General features: G+C 39.1%; 1 protein-coding gene across 18 annotated transcripts in view; it reads left to right on the plus strand.

Moving 5' to 3' along the window:
* Positions 1 to 15,411, plus strand: part of LOC108711672 (protein transport protein Sec31A) — a 232,555-nt gene that overhangs the window by 110,403 nt on the left and 106,741 nt on the right. For all 18 annotated transcript variants that reach the window (XM_041591387.1, XM_041591395.1, XM_041591430.1 and 15 more), the window contains 4 exons: positions 4,371 to 4,497; positions 7,500 to 7,645; positions 8,746 to 8,919; positions 9,820 to 9,960. In XM_041591387.1, coding sequence (XP_041447321.1) covers positions 4,371 to 4,497; positions 7,500 to 7,645; positions 8,746 to 8,919; positions 9,820 to 9,960 — 588 coding nt within the window. The remainder of the gene's footprint in view (positions 1 to 4,370; positions 4,498 to 7,499; positions 7,646 to 8,745; positions 8,920 to 9,819; positions 9,961 to 15,411) is intronic.

The raw sequence follows: 15,411 nt of genomic DNA on the forward strand, positions 1-15,411 counted from the left end.
GCTCTGGGATGTTTTCGGTCCGCTTTCGTTTCACTTTGCTCATCTTATTTGGGTTGACCCCCATCAATATAATATACATATATGTTATGTTAAATACCTTTTGTAGGTTCTGTCTCCTTAGATACTTCTCTAGTCCAGTTTCCACAGGTTGGACCGGCATTATGGGGAATTGTGCTCTAAAGGCAAGTCTCCGTTGTATGTACGCATAATACATTCTAGGGAGGATAGGAAAATCTTGCCTAATAACCTGGAATTGCTTACATTCGCCTTCGGCGGCAATTTCTGCTAGCAGTTTAACCCCTGTGGTTGCCCACCAGGCTATATCCGACACCTCCTGAAGATGTGGTACGTATTAGTTGTCCCATGAGGGGGTCCATTTTGACCAAACCTGTTTATTTCCCTGGGCTATTTTAGTGCCTTGTTAAAGGTGTCAACCACTGTCCTCATGGTTATTGCTGTTTTATAGCGAGAGGTTATTCCTCTGTATGGTAGTCAAGTTAGTGCTTCAAGGGAAGGTGCCTCCAATGTTTTAAAAAAGGTTTTAGGTAGACTCACCAGAGAATTGTGGAAAATGTACAGGAATTTTGGGAGAAATAAAACTTTGTTTTGTTAATTCGGCCAGGAAGGGACAGCGGAAGTCCTTGACATACTGAAACTGGTGTCTTGAAGCTGGTCTGTACTGAGGATATGTTGAGTGTTACATACTGTCTAAAATCTCTGTGAATTACTATCCCCAGATATTTAAACATGGACACCATTTGGAGCTGTTGTATCACATTTGGGTGCCTTGTGGCAGGGGATCTATGGGGAAGATTACTGACTTGTTGTAGTTTACCTGGAGTTCTGATAATGGCCAAATTGATTAAAGGACCAGTAACATAAAATAATTTAAAAAAAAGATTTGTTTGTACATAACGAAAAAAAACCACTAAGACACATTTAACTTTAAATTTGCAAAGTCTTTATTAAGAAATAACTTACCGATTCTAAAACTGCGACAAGTTGACGTGTGGCGCTCGAGGAGAAATCGAGCCCTGTGCGATGGGCCGTCACCCTATTGCCTTTTCTGAAAGCGGAAAATTGGTGAGTTATTTAAGTTAAATGTGTCTTGGTGTTTTTTTTCTTTATGTAGAAACAAATTTTTTTTAAAATTTTTTTTTATGTTACTGGTCCTTTAAGTGTTCTTATCAAAGCCTGCTGAGGGGCAAGGTATGAAAGCATATCATCTGCATAAAGCAGTACTTGAATTGGGATGAAAAAGGTGGAGGGATGTTGCATTTGCTGCAATTTTTTAGGCCATGCCCACAATTATTGGCCACACCCCTTTTAAAAAGCCTCGCCCACCAAAGTTTTTTTGCTATTTCCATGTTAATTAAAAAAGTTTTTTTTAAATATTGCATTATTCATTTTTTTAAGTATTGTTATTGCTACTTTTTATTACTCCTTTCTGTTCAGGGCCTCTACTATTCATATTCCACACTATAATTCAAATCAATGCATTGTTGCAAGGGTTATTTGTACCCTAGCAACCAGATTGTTTAAATAAAAAACTAAATAACTCAAACCACAAATAATAAAAAATTAAACCAATTACAAATTGTCTCAGAATATTGCTTTCTAAATCATACAAAAATTTAACTCAAAGGTGAACAACCCCTTTAATATTTATGTTTTTCCAATTAATTGGCACATCAAAAGATACAATTAACACATTGTTTAAGGCATTTGTGTTGAAATTCAAATCAATGCATGGTTGCTTGGGTAACTTGGACCCTAGCAACCAGATAGCTGAAACTGCAAACTGGAGAGTTCGCGAATAAAAAAGCCAACAACTCACACAAAACAACTCCTTACATCAGCAGGAGGCGAGGCAGGGAAGGTAAATAGAATAGGGTGCAGCAGTGCAAAGGGTCTGGTGCTCTGCCAAACACAAGCCAAACTAGTTACGACGATTGCAAGCCCTCAAGCAAGCCCCTTTATCTATCTTCATCTATCTCTCTTTCTATCTATCATCTAATAATCCTCTATCCATCTGTCTGTCTATCTCGCTATCGGTCTATCTCGCTATCTGTCTGTCTGTCTCGCTATCTGTCTGTCTGTCTCGCTATCTGTCTGTCTGTATGGCTATCTGTCTGTCTATCTCGCTGTCTGTCTATCTATCTATCTATCTATCTATCTATCTATCTATATATCTATATATCTATCTCTTTCTATCTATTTAGTAATCTATCAGCTATCTAGATACTAGATAAATAGATATAAAGAGATAGATGATAGATAGATAATAGACAGATAGAAAGAGATAAAGAATCGATAGATAGATAGATAAAGAGAGAGATGACAGATGGATAGAGGATTATTAGATGATAAATAGAAAGAGAGCTAGATCGATGAAGATAGATAAAGGGGCTTGCTTGAGGGCTTGCAATCGTAACTAGACAGAGAAGCATTCGCACTATAACAGACAGTAGAAGTTGTAGTTTTTAGAACAGCATTAGGCATATTAAGAGGGGCCCGGAATGAAAGTTTTGCTTTAGTGGCTTTAACGGGCACTTTGCAAAGTTGCTCCTGTAAGATGGGGCTTAGATCTTAGTGTGCACCCCAGGCAGCTCTAGCCGTAGTTTTGTTCTGCAGCTGCAGCTCCGCAGCTGCCCCCGTGTTCCCCTGAGCGACTGGCCGCTCCCCGTGTGCAGAGTTGGTGCGTGCGCCTGGGTGTGGCTGCTGCCTGGTGTGCGCAAGGCTGGAGGGAGAGTCGTGCAGGGCCGGGGTGTACACTGCGCAATGTGCCGGCCGGGGCCTGCTCCGATGTTCTACCCCTGGCTGCAGGTGCTAGTCTTGGGAGTCGGGGACTGGGAACTTGCGGAAAGACCAGGAGGAAAGACGCAGAGTATGGGAGCAGCCAGGAGCAGGGAACAGGTAAGCGCAACGTGGGCTGCCTTGGCATACAATGGTAGCGCGAGAACAATAACTTTTTCAATAAAATTATATTATAATAACGTGGAATCCACGTTTCGCTAACCTGTTCCCCGATCAAACTACTAGACCTTTGCATTTTTTAGGTATGTATTGCAAACCCCCTGGCCCCTGCAAATAAAGAAAGAGCGTGCAAATCATGCAATGAAACAAGTAGTAGTTAGGAGCCTAGGGCAGCAAAATTTAACTTACATGATTTACTTTGACGCGACAGGCCTGCCCAGGTCCAGCCCTTACACTCAGAGTCTCTGACTGCCTTCCTACGTACTAACCGAGACGCTATTTGTTACTATTTAAGGCCCGCCCAGCCAATAGGCTGTTGTTTCATTTGGCGCGCTCTAAATAATTGGACAGAGCATCTGTCAGTCATTAAAAAGAGCGGAAAAAAAAAAAACCCCGTTCCAGTATTATTTATCTTACCATCCCTCCCACCGGGATGGAAACTATCAATTTTAAAAAAGTGGCGGGATGCCATCCCGCCGCATCCTGCCCCAATTCAAGCACTGGCAGAAAGGGAGACTTTTTCACATGTCATCCCTATGCACAGACCCTCTATGGTCTAATCCCTCTTTATTCTAATTGCAAAAGCCTCAATAGCCAAAGCAAATAACATGGGCGATAGCGGGCAGCCCTGCTTTGTACCATGTCTCACTTCTTTCTTTCTTCATGCCGCACTAGACAACACCAGCACCAGTAAGATAACTTTGGATGACATTTAACCTGAGGGGCCGGTTGGCCTCAGCTACTGAATATATTGTACGGAACACGCTACATTAATTATTGAGCACCACAAGGAATTTCTAACTTGGGAATTAACCCCTGCACACTAACATCGGACTAACTGGATTCACGTTGGCTTACTAACTTTGTTATGCTCATTAAAAAAGTGGCTATTATGCTCACTAACACACTGTAGCATGAACTTTATCGAGCTACCAATACAGCGTTAAATTCAAGTTCACACCATTCATTCTAAGCAACTTTCCAATATACATTTATTAAAAATGTTGTTTGAAAGTTATTGGTAAAAACTATGTATTATTATTGAAAGTAGCATTTGCTTAACTCTTGGTTGTTACTATTTAAACAATGTTGCAAAAGTCTTTGTTCCCCAGTAAAGACAGGTTTGTTAATCAGCTGGCTTGTCTTGTATCAAATGTCTGAGCCATCAGGGCAGAGAATAGAAAGGGACAGACAAACTGCTTTCAATAGCAACACATATACAAATCATAGAAAATGCATAATGAATGTATATTGCAAAGTTGCTTAGAATTATGATTTCTTTTATTAGGCAAAAATATTGTTTGGGTTGAAATTATGGTAGTTTTCCTTGAAACGTTTTGTTATAAAGAGGCAGTGGGTGGGGTAACAACTTTTTTTCTTTCTGTTTTGTCTAGCTGATCACAGCAGTAGTCACCAAGAATTGGAATGAGATTGTTCAGTCCTGTGATCTAAAGAACTGGAGGGAAGCTCTGGCTGCATTATTAACCTATACAATGCCTGATGAGTTTTCCTCATTATGTGGTATGGACCTCTTTTTAGATTGTCTGCTTTATGCAGTTTGTACGGTCTAGCTAGCATAATTTCTTTTAATGTTAATATGGAGATTGCAGTCATTAACTTTAATATTTAGATATGCGCATACTAATATAATGATATTGTATATGTTGTGATAAATAACTTACATTGATTTTGATATTTGCTTGTACTCCTCGGTGGCAGACATTGGTTTCATTAATGAATGAAGCTTTAACAGCATTTATACTACGACCATGCTTCAAAGTACATCAGCTAGTATGAACCCAATTATGCTAGCTCTGGTAAGGATCTAAAAGCAAACCAAAGATTAAGAGCCACAATCCTGCAAATTAGATGAATGAGTTCAAGTGTTATGTAATCAGGCCTATGCAGCTGTAAGGGAATAACTTCAAGGGGCGATGTAATCCAACGTGTCGTGCTGAGAGCAAATGCAGGTGACCAGTTGGAGGAGCTGAACATATTGTAGGTGATAGAAACATTGCAGCTACAAACTATACACAACACCACTGTTGGATGAAGATGCTGCGCGCGGCATTCATATCCGACTGTCGTGTTGTGTTGATGCATGTAACGTAGTAACATAGTAAGTAAGGTTGAAAAAAGACACACACCCATCAAGTTCAACCTTTTAGTTTTTTTTTTATCTGCCTAACTGCTAGTTGATCCAGAGGAAGGCAAAAAACCCACCTGAAGCCAATTTGCCTCAGATGGGGAAAAATTCCTTCTTGACTCCAAAATGGCAATCAGACTCGTCCCTGGATCAACTTGTACTATGAGCTATCTCCCATAACCCTGTATTCATTCACTTGCTAAAAAGCAATCCAACCCCTTCTTAAAGCTATCTAATGTATCAGCCTGTACAACTGATTCAGGGAGAGAATTCCACATCTTCACAGCTCTCATTGTAAAAAACCCCTTCCGAATATTTAGGCGGAACCTCTTTTCTTGTAATTGGAATGGGTGACCTCGTGTCAGCTGGAAAGACCTACTGGTAAATTAAGCATTAGAGAGATTATTATACAATCCCCTTATATATTTATACATAGTTATCATATCACCCCTTAAGCGCCTCTTCTCCAGCGTGAACATCCCCAATTTGGCCAGTCTTTCCTCATAGCTAAGATTTTCCATACCTTTTACCAGCTTAGTTGCCCTTCTCTGTACCCTCTCTAATACAATAATGTCCTGTTTGAGTGGTGGAGACCAAAACTGTATGGCATAGTCTACATGGGGCCTTACAAGTTTTCTATAAAGTGAAAGAATGACCCCCTCCTCCAGTGACTCTATGCCCCTTTTAATACAGCTACATGTACAAATACATGTAGTTTGTTGCTGCAATGTTTCTATCACCTACATTATATTAGGCACCACGACTGATCGCCTGCGTTTTCCTCTCAGCGTTATGCATTGGATAACATCACCCCCTGGAGTTCTTACTGAAGCTGCAGCCAGACCCAGAGCAATCTGTGGGTTCTGGCACAATGCCAGTGGGGCTGCTGTAAAGTGCCATAGAAAGTCACTATTCTGTAGGCTGGTGAGGCTGTTTAGGCCTCTGTGTACTTGGAATGTACAGGGCCTATTTTGACTCTCAATCCAGATCTGGCCAGTAATGTTGAGAAAAATTGTCTGCAGTATTCACCAGTGACTGTCTTTGGTGGCCCTTTATTATTCATCTACTTCACCAGGACATTTTAAATGGCAAGTGAAAATACCTTGTTGAGAGTTCACCTTAAAGGAGAACTAAACCCCTGCAATGTTAAGTCCACCTCCTCCGCTGGCCCCCTCTTTGCCTCCCCCCTGCACAGTCTTACCCCAAAATGCTGTCCCCTCTTGAAATAGTGACGCACATGAGTGAGCGCAGCAGAGCTCACGGACACCATCTTATTGTCTTCGGTAATCTTTGTGTCTTCTTCCTCCCAAAATTGTGTGTATACAAAAAGATGTGTGAAAAATTACCACACTTGTAAAATCTCTCTTTTACACCACACCCAGTGAGTCAGACTACTCACCAGATATAGACCAGTATTAAGCCAAATGGAAAGGGATAAAGGTGCATATGGTTCTGCAGCAGATCTTCAAACACGCCAGCAGTGAAAACACAAAAAATTGGCTTTTTGCAAAATATCCAATATAGCTGCAGCACATAGAAAAACACAAATACAATTCAGTCCAACGCGTTTCATGTGGTTACACACCACGCTTTCTCAGGTACAAGATTCATAAACATATCATGTTTTTCCTAGATCCCTTTTAAAGGTACTTCCTTATCACCAGTGGTAATGCCTCCCAAGTCTTGCGCATGCACGAGTGACATCACGCATATTTGGGACTGACTCTCTAATGCACAATGACACCATCCAAATCGTCATATTGGCACATATTTACTAAAAGGGGGCTTTCCCAAAACAAATTTGCTGATGCCCACATCTCCATAATTTATGTGAATAGCCAGGAAGCCCTACATTACCTAAAGATTTGTAAAGATATTCAAAAGTATTAAAATTCAAATGTATCCATTTGAATCGCACACTAAAAATATAATCTGCCATTGCATGTTGTTATCAGCTGATAAGGTAGCTGTATGAGCTACAGCTATCCTTAGCTTCCTGCATTAGGGCCAGAATAAGCAGAACAACTGAATTTGGCTATCCGTGTGTATGTCCGGTCATATGGTATCTGTCTGATCCCCTGAATGTTCAGCAAGTATATGGCCACCTTTATTATTTTGACTGAACAACAACAAAAAAATGTTTGTTTGTTTTTTCCAAATAAACATTTTATACGTTTGACCAGGTGCAGTTACCTGTAACAACCAATAACCTGTTTGCTCTTAAACAGGTGACTAGTAATGTTTACTGCATCCGGGCAAGCTCACTGTCTTTTATTACTTTACCCAATTGAAATGTTATTTTATCATTTTTATATATCATTAATAACCATACAGAATACATGCTTTGTGTTCTAAATCTTTCTGTGTCCTGTTGCAGATCTCCTGGGCTCCAGACTGGAGAATGAAGGAGACTTGGCACTCCAGACACAGGCATGTCTCTGCTATGTCTGTGCAGGCAATGTAGAGAAGCTGGTTTCCTGTTGGACTAAGGCTCAGGATAGCACTTGCTCTTTATCCCTTCAGGTCAGTGTACAGTTAAAGTAAAATTATATCCCCCGAACAATGTAGGTCTTTATAAAAAAATATGTTGAATAAAACAGCTCTTATGTAAAACCCTGCTTCATGTAAATAAACCATTTTCATAATAATATAGTAGTATGTCATTGGGTAATCATAAATAGAAAATTGCCATTTTAAAAAATAATGTCCACCCCCTGAGATCCTAGGATTCACAGTGCACACAAACAAACCATAAATGTTAGGTCACATGAGCCAATTAACAGACAGAGTGATGTATTTTGCTCCACACTTCCTGTTACAGTTAAGAGTTGTAGTATTTCTGGTCAGGTGATCTCTGAGGCAGCACAGAGACCATCAAGAAATGGTGGTTCAAGGCAAGAGATGTAAAGGGTCAATATTTACTTAAATATATATATTCGAGTATGGTAAGATTCTTTAATATGCCATTAAATTTGATATAAGCTATCTGTTAATTTAACTAAGAACTTAGTATGTTTATCGATTAACCACTAAATTCTAGCACAATGTACATGTGATTTTAGATTGCAGTTAGTTTGTTAATGCTGCAAATTTCACCTGAAAGGTTCTTTGTCCAATCCAGAAATAAGAGGAGCTGCATGGATGGACACATCGTAAAAAAAATATCTATTCAACCCACAGGCCAGTCAGTTAATAACCGATTGAAAAGTTTCTTAGATTTGGCCATTCTATAACATACTAAAAGTTATCATAAAGGTGAACCACCTTTTAACATTATAGTCTGCAGAGTCATATTTTCTAGAGGTTTGCTGTCTACAAGCTAGAAATCATTAGCAGCAGAATGGCCTTAGGCTATGCCAAAAGGCACAATTTCACGGAGCTACTAAATGCCTAGATGACAAAACACCCAAGTTGCACTATGTTCAATAACTCCCTGGGGAGATATCAAGTGAAAAATCTCTGGGAAGGTAATAGGATATATATATATATATATATATATATATATATATATATATATATATATATATATATATATATATATATATATATATAGCAAAAATATTTTGAAAGACTGTCTTATTAACAAAATGCATTTTCTTTTTACATGTTTGATACTTTCCCAGGATCTTATAGAAAAGGTGGTTATCCTACGCAAAACAGTGCAGATATCCCCTGCAGTGGTCACAAATGATGTGGGAACGATTCTGGCCCAGAAGATGACCCAGTATGCCAGTTTATTGGCAGCTCAGGGCAGTCTTGCTGCTGCTATGGCTTTTCTTCCCACTGACACACATCAAGTAAGAAAGAAAGCTCAAACATGGCTGTAAAATAGAGTGCTGTGGATAAATTTCATGACTTTAACTGAAATTTATAACACTGTGTGATGCTCACCTCTAAAAACATTTACTCAGCAGACATATCTGTGAGACCACAGAACAAGAATGTACTGGATCCATTCTGCATTGGTTTTGAAAAGCCTTTTACATTCATTGACAATTCTAGAAGAGAAGTACATTTTCAGGCTTATCAGTCTGGTACTTAAGGAATGGAGATTTCAAATTACAGAAAGACCCCTTATCCGGAAAACCCCAGGCCTCAAACATTTTGGATAACAGGTCTCATACCTGTATAAAAAATATCCTTGAAAAGCAAAAGCACAAGAAACCATAAGTGAAAGGCAAGGGGGCACACTGTGTGTTTTCTTGGCTGTGTCAATATGCCAGCAGAGTAAATATGATTCCCTCTTTTCCTCCCGAGTCTGCAGGTGGACTAATAGGCACAGCATTGGCCTACCATAGTACACATGTATAGATTTTGGAGGGAAAACTAGAAAGGATGCATTTTTATGACAAAATTCGCTCTGTGTGTGCATTGACGGGCTGATGCTGTGCCTTTTTGTTCATTTGCAGACCCCGATGGAAGGCAGTCAATGGCATCAAAATATATGTCAGAGGAGGAAACGTACTGTTTACCCCTGGCCAATGGGCACTGCATGCCATTATTTGTTTTCTTTTTCATTATAGTTTCTGTACTAAAACTTTAAAGCATTTTTAAACAATAAAAATATTTCCTGTTTATTGATTCATTACAACTTTTAGGCACCTGTGCAGTTATTCTGTACTGAGTATTGTTATCAAGAATAAAATATTTGACTGCAATCAATTTTGATGTTTTCTAATTGTTGTCTTGTCCTTTAGGGTGGCATTGTGCAGTTACGAGAAAGGCTATGCCATGCACAAGGACATGATGATATCATTGCTCTTTCAACTGGGATGACTCTAAGTGGAGGTTCACAACAACATGTGCAGTCTGGAAATGATGTGCAGTACTTCCCACAGGTGATTATACAATACCATTTATCTCACATTGGTGGCTACTAATTTATTTCCAACTGTTGTTCTACATTTTTATTTTGTATTTTAACCATCATTGTTTGTCCCATGTTTGGATAGTGAATGACCTACTCCTGGAACTTTGTGGTCTATATCAATTAGTAAAGACCCTGCTGATATTTTTCGGTTTTGTCAGACATGAGGTGTTTTGGCTCTGTTGATACCTGATGTAATTTTTTCTAGTAGCATTCTTGTCTTAAGGGGTTGTGTTGAAGCTGAGAAATTGACGATTATGTGCAGAAGACTCATGGGTATTCTCGAAAGAATCTGCAATAAAAATTATACTAATGTATAGACATCATAAAATGAGGGCATAGGGTTATCATACTTTTTGTTGTAAAGCTACAATATTGCTTATTAAAATATTGCTAATATTGCTTAAAGGAGGACTATCATGAACTATACACCATACCATTTTCTCACATATATATATATATAACCTTAATTAGTACAATAAAAACTATACCAAACTACATCCAATTTGTGTTATAAACACACTTACTTATCACTCATTTCTAACAGCTTTTCAGATCAAGCCTTTTCAGAATCTGAAAGTAGGAGTGTCCTTTCAGTTCAGTGACATTCACTTAGCCCCGCCCATGTTCCCTTCCTCATATTTCCCCATCCTCATTCTCTAGAAGCATCACATCTCTGTTTGCAGACAGACAAGCATTATTGAAGAGCTGCATTTGTGCATCTGGTTTTGTGACACAGAAAACAACTTTCTCAAGGCAACCACACCCCACACACAAGGTGATATTTATAGCCAATGGAAAAACATCAATTAAGGAGTGACATCAGTGGTGCATCAATAATTAGTGTCTATGCTCCAGTGTGAGCAGTATAGTTCATTATATATACTTTTGTTCACTATATTCACATTGTATTCCAAGTCATATATTGCATCAATTTTATTGGATTTTATTAAGCGAACGGCACTGTGTTATATACATAACATACTATGCTCCCTGTGTGTTTGCTTACTCTGCCTGTCCTACCCTGCCTGTGTGCCATACTTTATGCTGTATGACTGAGATTCTAGATACTGTATGTTTATAACAAAATATATTTCACCTGCCCTGTTTTATGGCTGAGATGATAGCTATGCTTATAGTATTCTTTCACACTGGCGTATTTCCTCTCTGATCCCTATTGTAAGCAACTGTGGAGGGGAGGTTAAAAAAACTAATGGATTAAATGTCACATTTAAACTACAATCCGCCTAATTCATTGCAAATGTCAGGCTTCTTATAGAAGGTGTGTCTTTATGACATCAACTTCTGTGTGTGGGGGGAGGAATCAGCGTGATTGTCTCCTCCAGGGGGGTGCAGATCTGAAGTCATGCCAGGGGGTGGACTTTGTCAGGAAGGAAAAACATACTGGGAACTGATTATTATGACACCTTGTCGCAGAGTTTGGCTGCATGGGATTAGCAAAAACTTGGTTGAGGATGCAGAGGTGAGATAAGGCTATTGTTTCATTATGTAATAGGTTTAACTCTGAAAAAACACTGTATTTTTCTTTTATTGTTTCTTTTTTTCAGAGAAAACAACCCCAACCTTGACAGTCTACCCTCATAATTTAAATCTTCCATGCCTTTCACCAGCTTAGTTGCACTCTCTCTAGCTCATTAATATCCTTCTTAAGGACTGGAGCCCGAAACTTCACTGCATACTCAAGGTGAGGTCTTACCAGGGACCTATAAAGAGACAACTTTGTTATCTACAAAAATCCCCAGATCCTTATCAGTTAAAGAAACCTCGAACACACTGCCATTTATTGCATAACTCACATTAATATTATTTCTACCAAAGTACATAACCTTGCATTTATCAATATTGAACCCCATATTTCAGTTTGCTGCCCAGTTTTCCAATTTAGTCAAATCACTCTGCAAAGTGGCAACAATGTATTATCATCAACAAAAACAGAAATTCTACTTTCAATTCCCCCAGGTCGTTAATAAACAAGTTGAAAAAGCAAAGCACTAAGTACAGACCCTTTCAGTACTCCTTAATTTAACAGTTAACCTTCTTTGTGTTACTGTATCTGTAACCTGTTACTGTATTAGCAAGGTCTAAGTAGATTACATCCACTGCCATCCTTGAGTAGAGCTTCCTGCTGACCTCCTCATAAAATTGAATTTGCTTGGCAAGATCTTTTAGACAAAAAAACATGATCATTAGAAGGGCAAGACTCGCGCTTATTGGTTTTATAATTGGTACTGGGTATATACTTGGTGAATTCTTTATTATTTTAACAATTTCTCCTTGACTCTTTACTCAATCTATTTTCACTCCAAGAGCTGTTGGGTTTGTGTTTTTTTAAGAAATATAGATTCTCCTTTACAGAATAGAGAAGGTAACACACGAGACCACAGCCCTCCAGTCTCTGCCTTTCTCCAACTTTGTGGTGCTCCCAGGCAATAGAAAAAATTCTAGCTAGACTCTATGGGAGCAGCTCCACCTACTATAATTTTCAATTTACTTATCCTTAACTAAGGAGATACTTGATAACAATTCTAGATCAATTGGAAATCATTTTAATGCACTGGTCACTTTATATTTAATGAACTAAGGGGGTTGGAAGGATTTTTTAAAAAAAACTTTAATTCACGTAAGCACTGATTGACTTAGCACTTTAATTAAACCAAATACTGGTGAACCAATAATTGGACAGATGTGGAAAATAAGCACTTCACACTTAAGTCTATTTTAAACTAAAAAATCTTTTATATAGTACAAACGGTGGCACAGATGTGAAATAGGAGCACATAGCACCCAATAGCCAACTAATATAAGTGGAATTGATGGGGTGATGTTAATTAAGAAATCAGCAAACGAGTATTATAGGTGGAAGTTCATTTAATGAGTGAATAAGTGACCATTGAAGGACAGTTTTCCTGAATCTGGAAGTTATCAGCATACAAGGATTATAGGTGGAAGTTCGTTCAATGAGTGAATAAGTGACCATTGGAGGACAATTATCCTGGGAGATATTGAGAACTAAACATAATGGGTGTAAGAAATCAGAGAACTTTTATATTTGTATAAAATTACAGTCACAAACAAGGTTCTTTTATCTTTTCTATTCTTTTAAAAAACATGCTGACACAAACTCTATAGTATTATGATATGCAATTAAGTTAAGTATCTCATCCCTTAATACCCCTTCAAAAAGCTTTCCTACCACTGATATCAGACTAACTGGCAAATAGTTTTAAGGCTAAGAATGGGAACCCTTTTGAATAGCATCACAACAATTTGTCTCTCTGCACCATGCCAGACCTCCATAAACCCTGAAAAATTAAAAGAGAAGTACATTTTTTTCTATCTATAAATTTACTCTAAACAGCCCCCCAGATAAATGTCCCTACTGCCAGTCTGCTCTGGTTCCTGTGTTATCAGCAGCTTGTTTCCCTTTTTTCTGGTGCAGAGTGAAGCCCCGCCCATTATCTTACTGAGCTGCCCTTATCTCTCGGAGAGATCATATGCGTGCTGTGACATAGCAGGGAGGGAAGGGCAAGTGTGTGCACCAGCAGCTTTTTTTTTTTTATCCTCACGTTCCACTCCCTGCTGGTTCTGGTTCATTCCAGATCACAGCAGCACTGGGAGGAAGAGCTGGAAGACTTCTCTGTTACTGTCAAAAAGGTTTTGTACATTTTTTTTTTTAAAAGAACACATTTTTATTCATATTAATAACCATACACTAGTACTTGGCTGGTATAATGCCTGGTATATTTGTACATAACATAGCTTTGCACAGAAATACATAGTAACATAGTAAGTAACGTTGAAAAAAGACACGTACATCAAGTTCAACCTTTTTATATTTAAATCTGCCTAACGGTCAGTTGATCCAGAGGAAGGCAAAAAACCCATCTGAAGCCTCACCAATTTGCCTCAGAGGGGGAAAAAATTCCTTCCCGACTCCAAAATGGCAATCGGACTAGTCCCTGGATCAACTTGTACTATGGGCTATCTCCCATAACCCTGTATTCCCTCACTTGCTAAAGTGATAGATCCGTGAATAAAACAAAGGGACACATTAATGAGTTAATCAAACTCAGTAAACAGTTAAAAAAAAGAAACTTTATTCTTTACATAACCCGAGGGAAGATCAGGCATAACAATCCTAAGCAGTATAAAATGTATTATAAATTCAGAAAGGGCTGTTAGTTTAGCTACAGTGCATTAGCAGTATCAGAGAAGTCTTCCTGGTCTTCCTCCCAGTGCTGCTGTGATCTGGAATGAACCAGAACGAGCAGGGAGTGTGGCACATGAGGAGAAAAAAAAGCTGCTCATGCACACACTGGTCCTTCCTCCCTGCTATGTCACAGCATGCAAATGATCTCTCTGACTAGTCAGAGAGATGAGGACAGCTCAGTAAGCTAATGGGCGGGGCTTGACTCTGCAACAGGAAGAAGGGGAAACAAGCTGATGATAACACAGGAAAAAGAGCAGACTGGCAGCAGGCACTAAGGTACATTTATCTGGGGGGCTGTTTAGAGTAAATTTATAGATAGAAAAAAAATGTGTACTTCTTCTTTAAGCGGTTTGGCAATCACAGTGCTAAGCTTGTTTAGTACCCTAGGATGAATACTATCTGGTCCTGGACTGAATTTCCTCTTGTGTGACCCATTCATCATTCCTTGTATTACTAGAACTATTAAGAAGGAAACCTTTATTAGCTGGTTCATCAGTTGTGTACACAGACAAAAAATAACAGCTTTTTCCCTGTTTTCATGCACCAACGGACCCCCTCTGGTATAAATGGTCACACCCCTTCTTTCTTAATTTGCCTTAAAAGCATGTCTTTTATTACCAACCTCAGCACCAACACTTCTATCAAACCACAAAGGTTATGCTTTGCAACAGTGTTTCTTGCATACAAGGCAAATATACTAACGTATATTTATTAACCAGCATTTTAAAGACATTACATTTTTCTTCTGTTTAACCCTGTGAAAAGCCTTTCCCGGTTAGCATGTGACAGAGATGCCCTAATACTGGCAGAGCTTGCACATCAAAAAATGTAGTGTTTGGGGGGGGGGGCTAACCACAGATCGGGAAGGACCTACAATAAGCAGCTCCTCTCTTAAATGTAACTAAACAGGGCCTAAAGTGAGTATTATATCAGCAAACTCACCCAAAGATCAGAATACTAGAGGCATACGCTGGAGAGAGACTGACAACGTCAGAAGATAGCTGAGGCGGACCCGATCCGGAGAGCAGGCAGTGAGGCCTGAAACCACGAGGAGGCCTGGGTCTATAGGACGCCATAACAGAGGGGTGATCATTGACACGGGGCAGACAGCCAATATCGAAAATCCCCACTACTTCTTAACTACTTATATAACCAACAGCAGTCCCAATTTGAAAAGGCTTTAAAGTGGAC

Source organism: Xenopus laevis, chromosome 1L (genome assembly GCF_017654675.1).
Source record: "Xenopus laevis strain J_2021 chromosome 1L, Xenopus_laevis_v10.1, whole genome shotgun sequence".
Classification (NCBI taxonomy): Eukaryota; Metazoa; Chordata; class Amphibia; order Anura; family Pipidae; genus Xenopus; species Xenopus laevis.